Raw genomic sequence first — 18,619 nt, 5'->3', positions numbered from 1 at the left:
TCAGTGTTCAAGTTCGTTTCTTCTGGCGTCGGAAATTTTTAAAATATCATAAGATATAAATATTGAACGTAAATATATATTATTCGTATTATATATATATATATATATATATATCGGATAGTCCAAATGAAAGTGAACAAGTGATTTATTTCTTACTTTTAATTCACCTCATATACATTTCCTAATTTTGCGTCAAACGTAGAAAGTTTTTCTTTTTAATAAAAAAAGAAAAAAAATATTCACAAATAGATTGAAATGATTCGAGAACGCAGTTATCGAGAAAAATCGATTTTTCAAAGTATTTCGTTCAAAACGATGACTTACGATTTCCAGAAAATTCTGAAAAAAAAAATTATGTTCGACCAATTCAGAAGAAGACACAATATTTTCCTCTTTGAAACTTTTTCCCAAATGCACAGTCTTCGAGTTTATGGATCATGAGATCTAAAATACCTACTCCTAAACGGCAAGTGAAAAAAATCTGAAAAGATTAGAAAATTTGTATTTATTGGCTTATTGTTAGAGGTGGTGAATAAATCGGCGACCTTGTTCACCTTCGTTTGGACTACCCCATATAATATATAATTTATAATAGGAATTTGAACATATTCTAGATATCTGCACGTCCTTGCTCTTCCTTTTTCTTCACACGATATTTTTATATTTCACTTTTTATTTCATTTCGAATGTTGGAATTTTTTATATTTTTCATTTAAATTTTTTTTTTAATTCGGTGTAAAAAAAGCATATTTTCATTACACAGGAATAAATAAATATATATGTATATGCGTATATAATATAATGTATATATACGTGAAAGGAAAAGCTCATGAGATATAATATTATAGTTATGTATAATGTGTAAATATATTTATCAATTTAAAATTTTTTAATTCTTAATATATATCGATAAACATCTTGTATAGAGCTATGTTATAGATATTATACGAGTATGTTTGTGTGTGTGTGTGTGTGTGTTTATATATATATGTATGTATATTTTTTTCATGGCTTTTTTCAAATGTCTTCAGGTTAGGTGTATAGGAAATATTAATAAATATAAGTGGACCCCAGCGGTAGTCAAGTATGCGGAACTTGCGTGTCGCGTTTATTTATCAAGGAGTTATATTATACGTTGAACAAAATATAACAAAAGGCAACACGACTCTATATTTATATCAATGAGAAGAGAGTTTATTTATTGTTAAAAGATGTATATTTTTATATGGCGAAATAAATGTTTTGTTATTACTATTGTGAAATTTTAATTGAGCCAAATAATGATTGACAGAATTTTTTTCAATTGTTAACAAATCATATATGGCTTTGACTAAAATTTGCGAATAATAACGAAACATTTATTTCGCCATATACAAATATACATTTGTTAACAATAAATAAACTCTTTTTCAGCGTAAGATTTAATAATGCGTATACGTAAATTTGATTGATGAAAGAAAGAGAAACGTCTGATTCGAATATTTCGGAGCTTGTTATATTATTATTATAATTATTGCGTATTAAAATTCTCTCGTGCTTCATGTTACAATAATAGTTGACGTTTGTTTAATGTAGGTACTTGATTTTGACACGCAAGCTCACAGGGCATAGTTTTTTTTTTTCTCCATAATGCATCGCGTATATCGATTGTTAGGTACATAAATGTTTTTTAATACACTTTTCGTTTTGTATAACAGTATTTTGCTATATGATACCTTACCTTATAGGTTTATCGAGAGATTGCGCTTGAAAAAAGATTCTGCGATAGGTACCTTAATTATTATATATATATATATATATATATATATATATATATATATATATATGTGTATGTATGCATGTATGTATATATATATATATATATATTTTTTTTTTTTTTGTACGCGATGCCTCAGAATCATACAATAATTATTACCTATATCGTATAGATATACACGTATATAATGCGATTGAATCGTTGATGCAATCAAAATGCTTTTTTGCAACAATGCTTGATTTCTTCTTGTGAGATTTTTAAAAATCTTGAACGAAAAAAGTTCGCTCTTCCGTTTCTCTAATATTCGACATTTTGGCCCTTCTCTCAAATAGCTTGTGCGGTTACTTGATTTTTTTTTTTTTGATTTTTTTGTAAATTTTAAAATTTATTTTTATTTCTTTTTTTTTTGTTCATCGCGAAATCAAATATACGGTTGTACAGAATTATTTACGACCGCCCCGCATTACCTTATCATAATATCTTGTAATTGTTATATATGAGGCATTCCATGCCAACTCGATAAGCATCTAGACCATCGTATTTTTTTGTTTTCCCCCAAAATTTTCTACGAGATCTTGTAGGATCTCGAAAAAATATCTTGACTAATCTTTTTATCAATTTTTCTAAAAAATGAAAATAAATAAATAAATCCTCTGGGAGTTGGGCATTTTTTTTTCCTCATTCCTCGCGAGGAATTTCCTCAGAAGAATGTAAAAAAATTACTTGACGTATTTTTGAGGTCCCATTATACCCAAAAAAAAAATTCGGGATTAATAAAAGATGCGACGATCAGGATCTGGTCGATTTGACATGGAATGCCCATATAAATATACGTACCATTGATATAACAGTGCGCGTGTGTTGCACAGTGCAAATATATAATTAATAATTATCGTGTACAGTATATAATTATTGTATACCGTGTTAATTATCGCATTGAAATACTTGTTCATTTCATTTTATGTCATATTGATATTTTCGCCTAATAGCTTAATATCAATGTTCTTGAAAATCGAGATCGAGCTTTGTATATATATACAGTTTTTAATACTTCTAGTTTTTCTTTTATTCTTCACGTTTTCTTTCAATTCGATCATGAACGTTAAAGCTTGTCGCTGCACAAAAAATGCAAAGTATAATTAAATCGAATCAGCCGTTAATTGATAATGCAAAGAAATGTGAAAAAAAAAAAAAAAAAATTCACGTGATTCAATCAGTGACATTTTCATCTCCGCTTTTACTTCAATTTCAGGCTTTGGATCTGGCCAATTTTCCATACGTTAAGTAAATATAGAAATTACGCTGCGACTCGAAAATGAAATACACGTGATATGACGAAAGATTACAGCGTTTTTTTTTTTTTTTTTTTTTTTTTCTTTCTTCAAACCAAATCTATGGTCAAGAAGTCAGACGTAATTATACAGTTTAACGGCGTCTTAAATACTGAACGAATACATCGGTAATGTATACGTAACGAATGTGCGATTTTCATCGGTATTATAATAAATATATTTACGCGCGTTATTACGCGTTATTACATATACAATATCCTAAATATCAAATTCTAAGCATATATATATATATTATGTATTATTATGTAATAAGAAGACTGCATAAAAGTACGAGGCAAGAGACGCGAACAAACCTTTTTCAGTATTGTTATTTGTCGAAAAATTATTTTTGAACATTCGAATAACATTTGTTGTTCGATTAATTTAATACACACACTCGCATCTCCTTTGTATATTGGCACACTTACAATTTATTCTCTTACGCACGCGCATTCGCACTTATACATATATGAGTTACTCAACACATTCGTAACACAATTTTCACTTTGGTCGAAAAAGTTTTACAATACGCTATACAGTTTACATAGAATATATTTATAATTTATATGTATGTATCATATTATATAACGTCATTATAATGACGATAATAATTTTATTAATCGGCCTTTGGGGGGGGGGGGGGGGTCAATTTTTTTTTTATAACCCTTAACATTAAACACCAAATAAAGCTGCCGTTTTGCATTTTAGATTTAATCTGCGTTGATTAGTTTACTGTTGTGCTCTTGTATTGTTAGTATAATATTGTAATTTACAATGCCGGCATAGGATAGACTGGAGACGTTGATTTTTGGAAATTCTAAAAATCTGTGCTTCACGATTATTCATGCAATTGATCTTCTTTATTTTTATATAATGCACGGGTTTTGATTTTGATAGTTTTGAAACTCTACTTTGACTGCTGTGACAGCTTTAACAGTTTTTTTAATTGTTGTGTCTCATCTAATTCATGAACGCGATATATTATTATTATTATTATACTCTCTTGTGAAAATTTTGATTATTCATTCGGCAGATTTTCAGTTGTTTTTAAATTCAATATTTCAACACAGGACGCAAATTTTTTTCCCCATATACAAAGATTTGTTCGCTGTTAGATCCCATCAAGAATATAGATATACGTATAATACAGTTGTAAAAGTTGTTGTAAGAAAAAAACGTCTTAGTAAAATATAATAAACAGTTCGAAGTGTAAATTAAGTATATAATTCAATATTCTAACTGTTAATTCAACATGAAGCACCAACAAATCTTTACAATTTTAAACAATCCAACCGTACTTTGAAACTCGATCGCTGTTTCACTTTCGATTAACAATGAATTAATTAATTAAAAAGTATCGAAGATTCGTCGACGACGCGGAAAGCCTTTTACTTGTAATTTCATTTTCATCGAGTAATTTCTAGCTTTGATTTTTACGGAGTCGAGGAAAAAAAACAAAAAACAAAAAAAAAAAACTAAAAAATATTGTTATATATTTATAATAAATAACAACGTACGCGGTATAAAATTATATATTTTCGGAAGTTGGTTCGCTGCGGCGAAACTTACCGCGAACACATTTTTTCTTTTCTTTTCCATCCTGGACGATAAGAAGAAGATCGACAAAGTGCAGATATAGGAATGAAGATAAATATTTATAACCGAAAAGACTATCGCAGTTTATTACACATATAATCCTGATTATAAGTAATTATGTTATAATTATACTAATGTATATAATATGCATAAGTATACAACTTTCGCGAAATGTTTGACCGATAAAACTTCATCGTTTGAAAGGCAAATAAATTATTGTTTGTCTCTTATTATCGTATATATAAGCAGCGTATGCATAATTATATCGACATTCGTTCGAATGTGTCAGCGAGTAATTGAAAAACAAACACGTACATAAATCATCAATCATCTTTCTAATTAATAATAACGTTACACGGTTCAATTAGTTGTTTGCGTAAATTAAGCGCCGTTCATGCACCAATCATGAAAATTAGCTTCACTAATGTTAACTGCCAAACATTATGGACCGAGTGTTTTTTTTTTTTTTTTTTTTCTTGTCTTTGAGATATATCTTCGAATGTTCATTTATACTTAATCGTGTTCCCTGGAAGATTTAAGGAGGCAACAGAAATCGCCGTTCAGGTCAACTCACAACAGGGCTCAGGGATTTAACGTTGCGCGTAACAACATGACGAACTCAGAATATGTATATTATATTTTCGTTTAATAATTGCATAATTTCTGATTAGGCACATCCCCGTTTAGTTCTGCTTTGTAAGTTTGCTTATATAGTTTTTCTTTTTTTTTTTTGTTTTTTTTTTTTTTTGTATATATTTTTTTCTTTTTTCCATTTTTTATGTGTACTCGTGTGTGTTTTTTTATGTATAGTTTTGTTTCTTTCCGTTTCTTTGACGTTCGATTATACCGAGGAATTCGATCACACTACCCCCATTAAGCTTCCTCTGTATGAGAACCCTGGGAACTTCGCTTCTTCTTGTGGTTACCGTGGTGATGATGATGATGATGATGGTGATGTTGGTTCTGGTTCTCCGTCTGCATAAGCGCGTCTAATTCCGGAGTGTTTTGGTGGAGATTTTGATTCTGATGACCGACCAGCAGGTCCAGAGTCCCGCCTCTTGCCGGCGGGTCTGTGACGACCGGAGGTACAGGGGTTGCCACTGGGGAAAGCTGGGCCGGCAAAGGCATGCAGTGAAGTACGTAACATCTCACACCTGCCAGGGCGATGCCTGTGAAGAAAGACGGGAAATACGGTAACGACGACACTCATGGCTATGAATAAATGAATAATGAACATCTCTGATGCGAAAGAGACCGAGCGACTCGCTCAAGGGATGAATTCGAATCACTTTTCTCTCCCATTGCACCCCTTGTCTCTTTTCCTATCTCGTTGCGCGACGCGAGTCGACTCGGTTCGTTCGACTTGACTTGCTCCTTTAGACAGGTCGTTTTACTCGTTCTCTGGTCTTTTTGTCTCGCCTTTTTCATCCCCCTTGTGTTTCCAATACAAGTTACTGAGCTCAAAGACGACGAGAATCCGTTCTACAACTCGAGTATTATACGATATGGGCAGCTCATTGATTCACTGATAGGATGGATTATACCGGTGGAATGAAAAGCAGATATGGATTGCAATTTTGAACAGAAGTTTTTTATCATGTAACTGGGGGAGACTGATTTGAAGAAACGTGTTTTGGCGGACCTCATTCTGTCTTTCAGCATTAACTTTATCGGCAGAGACGGCCTTGCGGGGACGACGAGTCGATTCAATTATTATTCATTGTTTTTCACTCTCCCCTAACGCGATTGGACAGCCGTAAGATGTCACGTTCACGAGCTGCTGGTCATCGCAGAAGAATTATTATCCGGTGCTCCAGATCTTCGGGTGCGATTCAACTCACTCTCAAATGATTCTAAGGTTTTGTGACGGAATATCGTATTTTAACGACGGCAATTTCTTACCCAGTAAAAGGAGAGCCGCCCCGGCTACGAGGAGGACGAGTCTGTGGTCGGTCGTCGTCGCTCCAGGCGCCAGCTGGACCAGACCAACGACCAGGACGACGGCTCCGAGAAGAAGGCATACGACGACTGCGTGGAGACCGGATATCTGCAAGCGTTTCAATCAGTTTAACTTTCGGATCATGATGCAGCTCGAAAGGGGGAATCGAGGAACGATAAACTACCTTTCCGCATAGGTATAACTCCGGCAAGGGTTCTAGGTGACTATTGGGGCCGTGGGGACTCGGCGTTGGCGGTGATCCTGGCGGCGGTGGCATCCATTGACCACCTAGGTATAGCTGGCTGGGACGCTTTAGCCTCTTTTCTTGTCGGCGTCGCTCGTGGCGGACAGCCACCGCTGGCATGGCTCCGATCATCCTGAAAAACGAGAGAATTACACCAACCGCTCCCACTTCGAAATTTCAAGATATAACCATTCGCGAGTGCGGTGATAAAAAATTTTGAAAAAATTCACAGACCTTCGGACCGATGGCAAGAATTTTCATGCAAAGTTTCATTCGAGTTCGACTTTAACCGTTGGAGGTATCGACTTTCTTAGATTTCTGATAGACGACGCCATCTTAAATCCAAAACTTGTTTTCACGATTATTTCTCCCTCGTTTATTAAGAACTTGTAGTTAATATAATATAATTTGCGTATGTTTGGTGCTTTTGTGAATAAAAAAATGAGAACTAAAAAACTTAGCCTGGCTCTGGAATTCTGGGATCATGGTCGAATTAGACAAGAAAAGAACTGTGAAAAATTGAATGAAAAAATTACAAGTGACTGGCCCTGTGCAACTGGAGGACGGGTTCATTTTCCACGGGGTTGCTGAACTGCGAGGCTCTGAACTTTGGTGACCCCGGGTGACCCCGCGGATCGATACGTCACTTTGCTACCCGGCATGCCCCTGCAGAGCTGCACAAGGTACCGCGGCCAAAATGCAGGTCGATCTTTTTCAATGCGAACTTTGATCGATCAGCGCAACAGAACCGCGAAGCTGTAATGTACATACATACCTACGGCGGAAGTTTTATTGTTGGAAAAGCTCTACCCTTTTATTGTTAGCAGTTTTCCACGCAGTCTGTGAGTCGCGATTTCCCCTTTTCTTCAAACAATTACTTTCCGTATCGCGTACAATTACGAACGACTGAAGGGGTGTCTGTTATTTTTAACAACCTCAGCTTTTCCCCAACCGTGAAAATGAAAATAAGACTGTTGCTCTCCGTTTATTACCTCGCCCGAGCTTTTTAATCAAGGTTTAAATTTTAAGTGCGACTGGCGCCGCTGCGGTGCAATTCCGCCTGCATGACCTGCTGTATGCAGGGTTATAATTTCCTTGCGTCTCCGGTTTTTACGAGCCCAGTTCAAGTTATGTCGTCTGCAATAGAATGAGGTACCCGGCATTGCGTGACCAATACTCAGAATTATCCACTTTCCAAGAGGGAATTCATCGTCTTTTTCACACCTACGAGGCGAGGTGAAGATTTTTGGTAAATTTTGATAAAATCTTGTTCGAATGCTTTTTGCGAAAGGTGAAACAGCCTGGAAGCATTTTTCCTTCGTAATTTCGTATCCACGCGTCTACCCTGAGACTCCTAATGTAGTTAGCGCGAAATTTGCTCATCCTGGTCGGAATGGATGCTGGATATAACGGAGCAGCGTAATACAAAGTCTCTTAGAAGCGTAATAAACAAGATGCTTCTGACGAAGGAACTACGTTCATGACCAGTGATATTTCCGTAATCTTTCATGCAAGCCCAGTCATCCGTTTAATGCTTGATCCTTAATTGTTTCGTCGCGTTTATAACACCTGTCGAATCAACGTCAAGTTTTATACAAGATTTTTCCGAGTAGCAGGAGGTGAATAAAATCTTGAATAAAAATTCTATCAACAGGCTAATAGTTATCAACCGAAATTGCTTCACTTGCACAAGTATTTTAGTTAGAAAATACTGAAATCACAGGATTTCTTTTTTTTTTTCAGTAATCTGGATCGTATAAATCGAACTAGTTATACGAATTGTAAACGAACGGAGAGAGAGAGAATTGAGATTGGAAAATGGCGTATCCATCGTTCGTGAATCAAGAAAATAATCATCCAGCAGCCTTAGGAGATCGCCGAGTTTCTCATCGCCCTCTCAGAACGATTATCGAGATGTTTGGTGAACGTTCTATAAATATTTACCCGATATCACCATCGCTGGTTTCACTGCACTGTTACAAGTCCAAGGTAATGTATTATATACCTATACGTATGTGTATAAACATTAGGCGAGTGTGAGGTGTGTGGGGGGGGGGGGGGGGGGCGAGTTCTCCGTCGATAAATTTTATTACCGGAGTGCATGAGTCAGTCGGATAGTTGTACGAGAATCTGGGTGTATCCGCGGCACGTATAACAAACGTAAATCTGAAATCTCGAGCTCCTCTCGCTTTCCCACCGCATTTCATTTTCAAACGACCCGACGTCCTTGTTTTTACTCGAATTCAATTCAAACTGTAGTTAGGTATCTAAATTCGTGCCTTGTTGCATGACCTGCAACGTGTGTGGAATTGTTCGAAAACCCGAGTAATAAACTTCGGCGAGAAGCATAATACACACATTACATACGTCGTCATGATGTGTTTTCAAGAAAGCAACGTTTTCGTTTGTAGGAAAAATAAAATTCCAAAACAGAAAATGGAAAATTGTAAATAAGAATTTCTTAATATTAATATTAAGAGCTCAGACTTTAGACAGAATTTTTTTTTCGTCGTCTTGAGTAAAATATTTTCACGGTGACTAACAAACAAAAAAAAAAAACGAAAATAGTAATTTTCCTCGCCCACCCTAACCTACATATACAAATCACGCCGTGGTTTGATTTCTACATAAACTGGAAACTGCGGCTTTGCAGATCCCGATTTTAGCGGCCTGCACCTGCTCGGGATGCTCTTTGATTTCTTCAAAGACAAGTTTAAACTTCGGCAAAGTTTATGGATATAGGTTTATAGAGAGTTGCGTTAGCTCCTGCCCACAGTGTTTACACTAAGACGTACGTCTGTGTTTACCGGGTTCTAATAACAACTAATTTAAGCCCATTCGTCAATCGACACAGCCTTTAGGTATACGTATAGGTGGGTGTGCAAAAGATACGCCCTCGGCTTCGTCTTAGAGCTGTATACTTATGTCTCGATAAGGCCGTTTTCCATCTCCAGGAAAACTGTTATAACGATCGTAAACACCAATTATTTATCCACCATGTTGTAATTACTTTGATATACTTGTTTCTATGTATTATATATAAACTGTTGGATGGCCTTAATTATAAGTCGAGGCCGACTGCCCGCCGGAGGGATGTAATCCTACCTTACAACCCTTGCGGCGTCGGGGCTGAAAATTCTGAGTAATTGACCCCCATTATTTATGCTCTGGGTGTCGTTGAAAGCCAAGTTCATCGGCTTTTAGGTCATCATTCGACGCCCTCTTTATTATATCTGCATTTTACCCTGCCGTCTAAAGAGTGTCCAGCAATTTATGGCCTCTCTTTAAATCCCATGACCCACGGTTAATCCGAATCATTAATAAAATCGTTTGTGCCTCACCCGAAAAAGTTATACCGAGAAATTGGGGTCCGAATTTACCCCTCGGGGTTATACGCACGCTTTTCAGTTTCCGACACTCTATATATGTACATCACAAGGTCACTCTGGTCCTGAGTTCATTCCGGAAAATAGGAAAAATACTGGACCCTCGGTGGAAACAAGGTTCGAACCTTTTTCTCACCAGATGAAAGCTTATTCGCGGAATTGAACTTTCAACGGCGAAAATATTTTCAAAAGTTACGAAAAGTGAACATGTATTACGAGGGGTTTCAGTCTCTAAGTTCATTCATCCCAGTGTTCAATGTTTTTTAAAGAAATAATATGATTTCATGATAATAATTCAATTTGCAATCGTATTAGGTAAACCGAAATGGATTTTAGGCCCAAGATATAAAACGATATTGAAAACCTTTTACGGTTTCAAATTATCAAGTAACTATTGGCAAGGATTCAACTCCGAGTAAATATTAGTTAAAAAATGAATCTCGTATTTGTAGTATTGAGCTTGGAATTTTCTCCAATGTTTTCCACCGAGCGCTAAATCCATCCGTCGCTTTTCATTTCTGCTTATATTTCGCCATCCCGGTTTAATCGGTTTTCGATAACTCACTTCTCTTGTATAGGCTTTCACTCGAACGCGAAGTGGAGAACAAACGAAGGTGGATGAAGAAAAAGAAAAATAAAAAAAAATCGCGAGATAAAAATCGACGGGCGTCGCGACGTCTCAAACCGGAAACCCAACACCGTGACTTCTACATGGAGTACCTGGTGCATTTATCTCGCCCCACTTTGTTCGCCACCCCGATCTATAAAATTCGAATGAGGAACTTTGCAAAATCGTACCAAGAAATCTCGAGCTCTGCAGATATTTTTTAGTTCGAAGGTGATAAGTTTTTTCAAATCTTTTTCACACGTCTTCGATTGTTACAGGCGTTAAAATTTTTATCCGGGATTATAAAATTTAATTTATTTTAATGACGTTGATGATAATTTTTTCAACATTTGAAAAACTCTGGTTGAAATATGTGATTAATGTGACTGACTCTACGCCTTTCGCGTTTGAGAGACTGACTGTTGGAATTACAGTTGCGGTAAAATAGTTAGGGAGGACACGGAAAGGGTGCGGCTTCAGGACAATTTTTAGCCAAATTATATTCGATCATGTTTCCCGGCGCAATTTTCACCCGTGAGAAAGCGTAACGGAGTCCGATAATTAAATTAACAAAAAAGAGGAGCAAAAAAATTCAACGCAAAGTAGAAAAAATATGAATTATTATTCCGTCGACGGTTTATGTAAACTTTTGATTATATTTTGAAAAAATTTTTTCACCACCGGGGATATATCGTGATGTTTTAATATATGCATATAACGTGTAGAGACAATTCTGCTGTGGGTCTAGGAAAATTCGAAAATATATCATACGTATTTAGAGCGTTTCGTAAAGTTTTATTCTCGAAAAAGTCGTGCGTCAAATGTATATATATATATACATATATATATACATGTATATATATATATATTAAGTGGTAGAGAAATGGCATTAGAAAGCTTAACGTTAAGTCAGTAATTATTTATATTGTATATTTATAGTATATGAATATTTATATAACTATAGTCTATTACTTAAATTTTCGTACACGTCGATCTTCGTCGTTTGACTCGACGTTCGTAAATTCACATAATTATTTATAAACCTTTCCATTGTAGGCATTACAACATATATGTATATATATATAATGTAATGTAAAAAGTGGGTACAAGATAATTAATTTTCTATTACTTTGAGTGTTGGTGCCATCCGTATATAACGTAATATATATATATATTACATTACGCAGGTATGACGTACGTGTAATGATACAACAGTATTTATAAACTACTATATTATATAGAAAATCTCCGTGAGAAGGCTATTCCTATAATAATAATAATATTCTACGATACTGACGAGTCATAAATTATGTCACTTAATTGATTTTCGGAAAGGAATGTTGGTTTTTATTAACGGGAATAAAAGAATATCACCTTTATTTAAGTTAGTATAAATTAACCATAAATCCTTGAAATATTTTGTTAAATTTTGGAATGTTCATTCTCGAGTCTCGATGGTACAATTTACGTTTAAAGACTCGTGTATACATACACATAAAAAGCTTGAAAACTAGAGAGTAAAGTAAAATCGGAGAGTTTTTCTTTCTATTATATAAATTATAAATATCTATAAATAATAAATTATATGATAAATATTTTACTGCTGTAAAAATTTATGCAATAATTATGGTTATACACGCGACGGGAAATCACCTCGAGTCAAAATTTACCGATAATAATTTGACTAAAACTATATATATGTAATTAATATAATATCGATTAAGTTTACGCGAGTAGTTTAAGAGTCTAAATTTTACACGCAGAATGGAAGCTTCTTACAGCGCTAGCGCATATTTAAACTATCATAATTGAATAATTCTTGTTTCTAGTCTCAATATAGACGAACGAAATTCACCTTATTTCTACAATTCATTTAATTCACGTCGAATTTCGTCCTTCCTTTTTCACCCCTTTTAGGGGACAAAAAAAGTACAAGTCAAACCGTACGGGGACACTATAATTACAAATTAAGGTGTACGCAGGTACACATTTGAACGATTTAAATATTGCGTGAAAACGAAAAGAGAGAAGGTTCGTACAGGATGGGTGAATAAATTGAGGAATTAATGTGTTGTTGAACAGCCAATCGATCGGATTTGAAGCGGGTTTTTCGTTTAATACGTTTTTTTTTTCTCTTTCAACGTTGATGAAAGATAAACGTCATTTTGCCGATCCTTTATCTGGAAGGCACGACAACTCAATTGAAGAGTTTAAAATGTCTATAGATATTACATTATATATATATATATATATTAGGGTGGCGCAAAAAAACCGACTATTTTTTTTTTTTTTTTGAGTCTCGTGTGACAAAATGTTAGTTTTGATGTTTTAAGAGCCCACTTCAAGAGATAGCTCAAAAAAAAAATTTTAAGAGGTCGCTCCAAATTTTTTAAAATGTCAAAAATCGTCAAAAAATTAAAGTAAAAAAATTATATTTTCATTATTTTGTTTGATTTTTAATTCATGTCGTGGTGTATTGTTATCGATTCTTTCTTACTAAATTCGAAGAAAAAAAATTTATGAAATTTTGATATGAATATTAAAAGGTCGCTCGAAAAGATCTGAAGAAATGCACCAAAAAATTGAAAAAAAATTATTAGCGATCTTTCAAATTCAAATTTTGAACTGAAACTTTCGGAAAGTTATTTTTTTTTTGTCTATAAAATTATACCGTAACGAGAAAAGTAAAAAAAAATCGATTTTTGAAAATTTCTGACGTTTTAAAAAATGTGGAGTGACCTCTTAGAAATTTTTTTTTGAACTGTCCTTTGGAGTGGGCTCTTAAAACATCAAAAACTAACATTTTGTCACACGAGACTCAAAAAAAAAAAAAAAAATAGTCGGATATATATAATATATATAATGTGATATAATATAGTATAATATATCATACAGTGCGTAGATACAGCTAGAGTTATTGCAAATGTAAAGGTATACAATATAACGTATATTAATTATGTGTGCACAAAATGCATAATTAAAGAATGTCGCGAGGAATGCGTTACATGATATTAATCAGAGGTATAGATTCGTAGGTTATACACTTTGAACGGATTATGCATGATTAGAACAATTTCCATAATGCAGTATAATTCTAATATCGAGTTTGATTGAATATTTCAAGTATGTGTTATTTTTCCCTTTGTTTTTGTGTTTTTTTTTTTCTCACTTTTTCTACTCTTCTTTTAGTCTCAACTTTTTTGATGCGAATCAATTTTTCGATCACAGAATTTTTTCAAATACGCCCGAGTCTGACAATCTTCGTGAAAATTCTCAAAAACGCTTTTTGAAGTTAAGCGAAACGATGAATGAAAAAAAAAAAAAAAAAAAAAAAAAACAACCAACAATTAGGCAGAATCAAGGTACTTCTGTATACGTTTAAATCCCTCCGGATCAAGTGATTTGTCTCATGGTCCTTTGATATGATGAGTTTCAAAACACATTTGACAAAATATAGCATTCGGTGGGTTGACATTTTAGATTACGAGTATTATAAGTGTACATTTACATATACTATATACATCGATCAAGTATTACGAAATAGCATTTTCCTTCATTTTTCTTTTTTCATTTTACACTTTAGTGAAGTCAATTGTTCAGAAAAGATATTCCAAGACATTTTATATTATTTGTAAGATTCTGATCGTTAAATAGTAATAATTTCATTTATCTGTTACATCATACGAGTTTATATAATATCAGCGTTTTTGAAAACTTCACAATATAATCTAAGTACACCTAGCGGTTTGTCGTTTTTTTGTTTGTTTGTTTGTTTGTTTTTTTTTTGTTGAGTTATCTTAATCCTTTTTTAGTCTGTTTTTTTTTTTTTTCATTTTCATTTTCTTCCATATGTTATGTATCTATACATGTAAGATATTTTATAAAATTAATTAGTTGGTATGTATAATATTATAATCATTATACTAGGTCGATTATATCTGGAGAAATTCGTTATCAATTATTTAATCGGATATTAAAATGGAATGTTTGTAGTTTTTTAATTCGCAATCAGTTTTCAGGTTAGATTTATATATATAATTATATTGTGCAGGCTGGCTATATTAAGGGCCTAACGATTATCTAGTTATTTCAAATTTCAACGTATTTATATTTATCGACAGGTCAATATCGGCGTATATAATATAATATATGTATATAGGACTCGTGTCTTTTCTTGAAAGAGAATTTATCGCAATATCTAATGTTTCATGTATTATTGAATGACTGTAAGATTCATCTTTTGAAGAATGATTAATTTAGTAATTGTTTATTACTGATCAGGATTATGTCACTGAATGTTAATTTTGACTGTAAAGTATCGAATAGTGGCTGTGAGCTCACGAGTCCTTTTTAAAGTTATTCATAAACGACTATCGTGCAATTTTTTTTAGTTACTTTAGTGATTCGAGGAATGTGAAAATATCAAGAAAAACACCTTTAACGTGATGTGACAAGAAGAGGGAAGTAATCGAAACAAACAAACTGGAATATTTGAAACCGATTTGCAAGCCACGAAGCGTGAAAATCTAAATTATTCAAGAATATTCTCCATTCCGGATGTAGTCGGTACGTATCGAGATTTTCCTATATACGAACTGCAGCTATTAATTCCAATAATTCATCAGATTCGTCTCGTTATTCGCTGGAAAAATAGCGAGAATTTCAGAAATATCCCCTCAAGTTAATACACCTATAGTAGATACACAGAATTGCGAATGTGAAAAACGATGATGATTATCAATGCGTATCCGACAAGTGATATATGTATTATGTATGTATAGATCATATAACTTATAAATTGCGCAGGTACTTGTTTTACACGTGACATGTAAATTCGAAAGATACTTACAGTTTTGAGGTAGAGAAAAAATTAAGTACTTTTATTTATCAACGGTAATAACATTATGAAGAATTTGATCTTGCTTTTTGTGTTTTTTTTTTCTTCTTCTTTTCTTTTTTTTTTTTTTTTCTTCATTTTCGTTTTTATTATTTTTCCTTTTCACTCCCTTAATATCGCGGCAGTTTGACTAGATTATAACAGTGAACATGTGAGATCGTTTATATATAACTGTGAGGCTTAAAATTTATGACACGACATATATGTAACACACACGATGCTTAATTTGTATAGCGTAATCAAGTGAATGAATGTCGTATCGTATAACGATAACGACAACAATAATAATAATAATAATAATAATGAATTCCTATCTAGAATACTTTCCGATGTTTCCGATATCGTTTTTAAAGCTTTTCACAGCTGGTTTCAATTTGCACAAGGGTATAAAACGATAATGATAATAATAATAATAATAATACAATAATTTTAACGCGTATCTTTTAATAATTAGCATATTTACTTCTCTGTTTTTGGCAATGTCTCTATATAATTACTTGAGAAGCTATCGCAGCTAACAAATTGTGCGACAATTAAAAAAAATTCAATATCAACACATAATTCACATTTATTCAAAAATCCAATCCTAGTATATTAGCCTAATAATTTTTTGCGTCGATTTTCGCACCGCTTTATTAGTTTCATTAATCGTTCGCGTATTTTTTTCTTCTGGTTACTTTGGTCCTTATGTTGTGTAGCTGCAAATAGCCATAAATTCATTTCGTATCTTCTACTTTCCAATTATTATAACAACGCTTAGTTTTGATCACCGGCTACCTCGCAGCATAAAATAATGCGATAAAATTTTTATCACCGTTTGGAAAATGCTCAAATCACTCGGGATAATCTTCATTGTTGCCGCCATGAAAGATAAACAATTTGGTACACAATTTTTTACTGCGCTAAATAAAATAAAAGTAATGATACAGACTCGAGTCGTTTGTTTGACTGTAAACAAATTTAATGAAATTAATTTTCATCGGATCTATAACTAATATCTGGTAAACAATCACAATGAAGAGGAGAATTTTTACTAAAATTTTTCGAACCTGTGTTTTCGTCGAGAGGTGTAGAGTAAATAAAAATTTACAACACGTTTGGTATTAGATTGAATTTTTTTGTTTCCGATAAGTAGAACCCGAGTACATGCATGCAGATTAGAATAAAAACTGGCGTTTTTAGAAGACGCGTTTTTTTTTTTTTTACTTATTTAATTTTTTTTTTCGTCTTGTTTTGTCAGATTGATCAAAATTCGCGCACAATTATTTACGTATAAAGTTTTCAACGAGTTTTGAGGTTCGAGATCACCGTTATTATAATATTACAATTATATGCGTAAGTATATTTAATAATTCCGACCATTTATAAAAATATTAATGAAAATTACAATCAACGATGATTTTACCGAAAATTTGGCGTGAGTTTGATTGATTTTTAAATTTCTTTGAATATCCCTCTTCTGTGATAACAACGCATCGTCTCGCAAATTGGATTGAAGCGACATATATATGTATATATATATACATCATCTAAAAGCTCTGTGATTGGACGATATATACGAAAAGTTCCGCGCGTATTGAAATGCGGTTATTAATCGTTAACAGCGAAGCGATAATCGCTCCCCGCATTCCTGTAACAACTTGGCAATATTGTTTTCAATTATTTATTTAAACTATTATATTATGTGCATGGTTATTATATATTATATATACGTATTAAGGAGGTTCGAATTTTGGCCGGAGCAGCTGTAGCTGCGTGATTTTTATACACCTATAATCCGAATGAAGAGAGTGGTCGACCATTTTGGAAACGGGTTTACAAAGTCCTTGGAGAATTGAAAGGCGAATCGAATCGACCGAGCTCAAACGAATTCCCATGATTCGAAGTGTGTTCGCATGACATTTAGGATGGATCTGCCATATCGTCTGAATCAGAAGTTAGGGAAAGAGAGAAGAACCGTGAAAAAGTTATCCAGCAATGTTGAATACGCCAATGAATAGTAGACACCAATCTAACAACGTCCCGTTCTTTACGTGTAAAGTAATGAAAACGAATCTGAGGAAATTTGAATGACTCAAGTTGAGGTATCAGATGTTGAGAGAAGGTCTTACATTCAAAAAGTTTGAACATTATTGAACTCTGGTGGCTTCGAAACGATTTTCATGTTTTTGGGTTCACCTTGTTCACTGTAGAGGTACAGAAATAAGTATATACATATATTCTATCAGTGACTGTAGGATGTGTCCAGAGATAACGTGAAAATTTTTTATCTTCACTTATCTTTAAGGTTAACGAGAATAGATAAAAATAGATTTGTGTAAATAGGTTGCATAACGGGTGTTTGACAACATTTACATTTACATGTCGTGAAACGTCTCGATTCTTGTTCAGAAAATTTTTTACGATCTGATCAGTGAGCAAAACGAGGCCAGAAACATTAAAATCGTAACAAAAGTACCACGATGTTAATTTATTTCAAAGGTTCTGATCCTAAAATCTATTCTCATTGCAAACTGTTGTTACATTTGATGGTTTGATATCGAATTCACCGCCATTGACGCAAATAAGATTGTTGTAGATATTTCAAACGGTTATTCATCTTTTCTAACAACCTATCGATCCCCGGCTCTCCTATCCCAACCCCGTTTCCCCCGTGACCGTGAAAACACGCCTCAACTGCAGCCTGTAGAAAAATTATACACCCAATACGAAAACGCCTGCAGTAGGTGTAGGTGTGACGACAAGAACAACAACGATAAACACACGAGATACTCGACAAGTGCGCGACGTAGTTATTAGTACAGGCATATGAACAAGGTAAATGTATAGGTAGAAAAAAAGTGCCGCATAAAACCATCCCCTT

The 18,619-nt window shown here is 33.7% G+C and overlaps 1 protein-coding gene across 1 annotated transcript; it reads right to left on the bottom strand.

The window, feature by feature from the left end:
• Nucleotides 1-5,513: 5,513 nt before the first annotated feature.
• On the bottom strand, nt 5,514-7,128 carry LOC124410265. The gene is made up of 3 exons (XM_046888495.1): nt 6,807-7,128; nt 6,586-6,730; nt 5,514-5,852 (listed from the first exon to the last, which is right to left on the bottom strand). The coding sequence occupies exons 1-3, from the start codon at nt 6,996-6,998 to the stop codon at nt 5,557-5,559; spliced, it is 633 nt and encodes a 210-aa protein (XP_046744451.1). The 5' UTR covers nt 6,999-7,128; the 3' UTR covers nt 5,514-5,556.
• Nucleotides 7,129-18,619: the final 11,491 nt, after the last annotated feature.

The sequence above is a fragment of the Diprion similis genome, chromosome 9 (assembly GCF_021155765.1).
Source record: "Diprion similis isolate iyDipSimi1 chromosome 9, iyDipSimi1.1, whole genome shotgun sequence".
Taxonomy (NCBI): domain Eukaryota; kingdom Metazoa; phylum Arthropoda; class Insecta; order Hymenoptera; family Diprionidae; genus Diprion; species Diprion similis.
This window is presented reverse-complemented; position numbering and strand designations above follow the sequence as displayed.

What these genes read in the sequence shown, in the direction of transcription:
- LOC124410265 (XM_046888495.1), bottom strand. Translation starts at nt 6,998, where the DNA reads ATGATCGGAGCCATGCCAGCGGTGGCTGTCCGCCACGAGCGACGCCGA. An exon ending in AGTTATACCTATGCGGAAAG is followed by an intron (nt 6,731 to 6,806) that starts GTAGTTTATCGT and finishes AAACGCTTGCAG; the next exon opens with ATATCCGGTCTCCACGCAGT. An exon ending in GGCGGCTCTCCTTTTACTGG is followed by an intron (nt 5,853 to 6,585) that starts GTAAGAAATTGC and finishes CTTTCTTCACAG; the next exon opens with GCATCGCCCTGGCAGGTGTG.